General features: G+C 39.1%; 1 protein-coding gene across 2 annotated transcripts; it reads right to left on the bottom strand.

The window, feature by feature from the left end:
* Positions 1 to 835: 835 nt before the first annotated feature.
* On the bottom strand, positions 836 to 4,567 carry LOC104600925 (long-chain-alcohol oxidase FAO2-like). Of its 2 annotated transcripts, none has more exons than XM_010264095.3 (3): positions 3,922 to 4,567; positions 3,242 to 3,514; positions 836 to 2,707 (listed from the first exon to the last, which is right to left on the bottom strand). In XM_010264095.3, the coding sequence occupies exons 1-3, from the start codon at positions 4,168 to 4,170 to the stop codon at positions 956 to 958; spliced, it is 2,274 nt and encodes a 757-aa protein (XP_010262397.1). In that variant the 5' UTR covers positions 4,171 to 4,567; the 3' UTR covers positions 836 to 955. The 2 variants fall into 2 exon arrangements, with proteins under 2 accessions (XP_010262397.1, XP_088758042.1); XM_088901916.1 differs by having other exon boundaries at positions 3,904 to 4,297.
* Positions 4,568 to 4,797: the final 230 nt, after the last annotated feature.

Genomic DNA, 4,797 nt, shown 5'->3' with positions numbered 1-4,797 from the left:
TAGACGTTTTGTATTAAACTAAATACCCAAAATTTCCTTTTCTTTGCTCTTTATTTAGTATTATCTTAGCACTTTAAGCACCTAACTTTGGACAAACTCACATCTCTCTCTCTCTTTTTATTTTTGTCTCAGCATGTCGTTTTCTCCTTGTAGTACCTGGAATTTTTATTAGTATTCTATGGCCTTTCCTTTCAATCTTCAAGTGATATTTTCAAGTTGGGGGGGGGGCTGCTTCTTTTTCCAATTAAATTCCCTCACAGTTGAAGAATCAACAAATGAAGGTTATGAAATCACCCCTCTCTCCTGCTCTCCTCTGGTGCCATTTAATTCCAAGAATAATGTGAGAACCGGGCCAATTTATTCACACTAAACTCAATTCCATTTTACAATTAATTAGGTAGGCAGTCATTAGTCTGTAGTTAGTTACTACATTCGATTTTGAAGAAAATGGAGGAAAAGAATAGAAAAAAAAAGAACAGAGAAAATAGATAAAGACAACAAAATAATATGATGATTTTCTTTTAGGAGCGAGTGGCCAATTTTGCTTTGCCTAACTTTACACTGTTTTCCTCTACTTTCTATTTCTCTTGTGAGAAAATAAAGGAGATGAAAAAGGAAAATTTACCTCCCAGTTTTTATTTTAACTTTTCCTCAATTTTGGTTTCTTTTGTGAAGCAAGCTAAGGAAAGTTACTTTTTTTAAAGGTTATCTTTTCTTGCATTGGCTGAAGAGGGAAATTCATTCCATTTCTGGGATACAAGCCCCCTAGACTTGAAAGTTGAAAATTATGTTCACATTTCTATAGAACATCACATTGCATCAATAAGCAAAGCAATCAGCATGAATCATATGACCTCTTAATTATTCAATTACATTTGTAATAGTAAGTAATGACAACCAAAGGTTTTTATATATAAAAGATATATTGGAAGTAACAGATAGAAAGCAGTGGAGATTATGTGCCCTCAGAGAATTTGCCCTTGTTCAATGATTTAGCAATCTTCTTTGACAGGCAGTAAGCGATGGACTGGATTGTGATCATGGGATTAACCCCAACTGCATTTGGCAAAACACTTCCATCACATACATATAGGCCTTCTGCTTCCCAACTTTCTCCATTCTCATCAACTGCACCTTCTTTCTCAGTAGAACTCATCCTACAACTCCCCATCTGATGAGCAGAGGAATATAAGGTCCAGTTCTCTTCCCCTGACAGAAAACCTCCTGCTGTAGTAACTGTTTCCAAGAATTCCTCCAAATCTTCCTCCTTAATCCCTTTGCATTTTATTCTCTGCCCATCATTTCGATGAGTGCCCACTTCAACAGCTCCTGCTGCAATCAAAATCCTCAAGGCTTGCTGTAATCCTGCCTTAAGGTTCTCCTTGTCTGACTTGCTAAATTCATATGTTATCATTCCCCGGGATTTCACTTCTCCTGAACCCTGATCCCTGATCAGTGCAAACAAGTGAGCAGTCCTTGCATATTTTACCATCCTCTTCTTCATGTCAAGCCCTGACACCCAAGGGACCAATGAGCCAAATGCAGCAGGCCCAAGTGCAGGAGTTTCAATGATGGCCTGAACATCAGATTTTTCTGTGACCACCTTATGTATTGATGTGATTATTCCCCCCTCAAATGCTTTCCCTTTAAGCTTTGGCATCGACTCGGGGAAATATCCCCATGCCATTGTAACAGGATGGAGACGCAGGTTCTTGCCAATGTTTGGATTTTTCAACCCACTAGATATCATTAAAGGAGGTGTCAAGAGAGACCCACATGCTGAGATTGTTACCTTTGCCTCAATTTGCAATTCCTTTGTGATATTCTTACTGTAAGCTCTTGCCATCACTCCCAAGCATTTCTTCTTTTTAGTTCTACCATGGTTATTCTTTTCCAACATGAACCTCTTGGCTAAGCATCCTGTTAAGATCACAGCACCATGATCTACAGCATCTACCAGCCAAGTAGTATCAGTCCCTCGTTTATCTCCTCTCCTACAACCAAAACCACAAGATCCACAGTAATGGTTCTCCGAGGAATTCCGTGGCACAGACTCAACTTTCAGACCGAGATTTTCACACCCTTTTTGAAGGACTTGATTCTGTAGTCCTTCCTTGACACAGTTTTCTGTGACACCATTCCTTTTAAACACAACATCCATGGCAGAGAGATAATCAGAGCTACCAAAAAGTGGAATCTTGTGACCAACAAACCACTCCCTGAGCACAGAACTGGGTGTTTTGATGGATGCAGACCAGTTCACAGCAGAACCACCACCGACTGTAGATCCAGCCATTATCATCACTTTCCCATCAAAAGTTGATAGCATTCCTCCTGATTCGTATAGTTGGTTCAAGGAGGGGCCCTCCACAGAAGAATAATCTTCAGGCGCGAAGTAATTGCCTTTCTCAAGGACAATGACTTTTTGTCCAGAACTCGCAAGGACTGAAGCTGCTACTCCCCCACCACAACCAGAGCCAACAACCACAACATCACACTCAATTTTGTGGAGGTTCCTCTTTGGATCTTCAGTGACTTTGAAGCCTTTTTGGGTGAGGGATTGGACAAGAGTTGAATCAGATTCATTCATTGTTTCTATGATTCCTTTCTGGAGGGGCCTCTTCTTGTCTGTTTTGTGTGAGCTCTCATATGTGTCTACATGATACCCAATCGCATCCCATGCTGGGTTTGTTGAATTTTCATCAGTCTGGTACAGAAAGGGAACAAAAGGAATCCAACTTTTGAGATCATGAAATTCACTCTCTATAGTTCCAAAAATAAATAAAAGGATCTGCCAGTTCAACATCCATTTACATTGCTCCTAGTTATAAGTTTTAAAAACAAATATGCACATGTATGCATTTGATTTGTTTTTAGAGAGAGATCTGAGTCTTTTTCAGGGCTTTGAAAAAAACCTACAGGTTTTGTAGAAAAACTGATACATCTACAGCTTTTCTAGGAAAAATAAAACATTGTCTATGGGTGAAGGAATAAATAAATAATTAAATAAACATAGAAAGAAAGAAACGTGATCTAAATCATCTTTTGAAATTCAAATGGGGCATTTATTTTACTGGATTTCTGGGTCACCTCCAAAAGCCTGAACCAGCCCAATAAGAATAAAAAAATAAAAGAAACTGAATGAACAATCTCTATGCTTCTCTGAGAATAAGACTCAACATAACTGGAAATAGCAAAGAAATTTTGGATGGAAGAGAGATTTAATGGTGAGGAGCTTTACCAGGCTGAAAAATGCGAAGCAACAGAAGATTTTGAACATGGCAAACATTAGTCTCAGGTGTATCTGATACCTCGCCCTTGACCATTTCTTCAGAACCTCTTCTCTTTTCTCCAAGGATAGTTCTGAGAACTTGCAAAGGAATGGCCATCGGGAACCAAAGCTTAGAGTACCACAAATCAGTAGTGTTCCCAATCTGGTTGAGAGCATCCACAGAAGCAGTCGCACTACGAGAACGCCATGCCATAATGCCTTCGTGACAATAAGCTCTGCAACCTGTAATCACCAAGTAATATTTCAGAACTGGAACACTGCAAAAGTCAATATAATATATATTTAAAATATAAAATAAGAAGAATTACAGAAAAATTAAGAAGGAAAGAACAGATAACATTTAAAGCAGATTGTTATAGCAGTGCAGTCTATTAATAAGAACCCACCAGGCACCAGCCCAGAGAGCGTGGTTTAATTAATTGGTTAGTTAATCCATTTAAGTTGGAATTGCAAATCACTAAGAAGACCCGCAAAACTAAGAACCAAACGCTTTTCAACAATCAAAACCCAACTTTTATCAGGCAAAATAATATGAAGAAAACTCACAAAAGAAGCTTATCAGTAATCACTTCCAGTAATGAACCAAGCGAAGAGAAAATAGAGAGACCCACAAGTTCAACAACCGTCACCTCATCAGGGATAGGCTTCTGAGAGCCAGAAGCAAGGTAGAAGGACTGAATACTTTTGCTGGGTGGGCTTTCTTTGCCGTTGACATGGAGAGAACCTAGTGGGATAGGCGGTATGAGAGCCTCACAGATGGCAGTGACTACTTGCATCTCAGATAAAGAAAACCCATGACTGTAGCTGCCTTGTCTCCTTCCTCCTCTGAGTAGAGGATGACACTCTCTTCTCTTCATTGTCTGCTCTTCCCCGTCCATTCTCTTCTTTGTACTCTTCTCTATATTCTCTGTATGTATATGCTGCTTTTCTCAATGTTGTGTCTCTTCTGGGTCGATTCTGGATGTATATATATAGACTTCAGACATCTCTACGTGGAACACGAATCTCAGGAAAGGGAGGGAGAGAGACCCAGTTTTAGTTGGAGTCCGGATTTACTAAAACTTACAGCTTTGTGTTAAATTGTACAGAAACAAACCGATGAGAATTCATTCAAAATTCAGGGGTGGTTTTGATTGATCAAAGACTATCAGAAGTGAGAGTGGGTGATTATGATTGAATAATCAAACCCACCCCCTGAATTTTGTTGAATTCTCATTGGTTTGTGTACAATTTAACACATAACACAGCGTTAAGTTTAGGAGATCATCAGGACTCTTTTAGTTGAGCGTCGGTCAGCATTTAATGTAAGAGGGAAACCCAACAACCCGCTCATGACTTCTGTCCCTTTTTACGGTTATACATATTTATTGCTTTGCTTGGATGATTTTATTAGATGGAGTGATGAAATAGCAAATATGTTTCCTTCTTTCTTTTCTTCGTCGCTTTCCTCCATACGGGTCTTCTTAGTTCTTAAGGAAAAAATTAACTGACCCGTTGACCCGTTT

This window comes from Nelumbo nucifera, chromosome 3, assembly GCF_055504915.1.
Source record: "Nelumbo nucifera cultivar China Antique chromosome 3, China Antique-T2T, whole genome shotgun sequence".
NCBI classification, from domain to species: Eukaryota; Viridiplantae; Streptophyta; class Magnoliopsida; order Proteales; family Nelumbonaceae; genus Nelumbo; species Nelumbo nucifera.
Note: the sequence above shows the minus strand (reverse complement) of the source record. Positions and strands in the feature narration are given on the sequence as shown.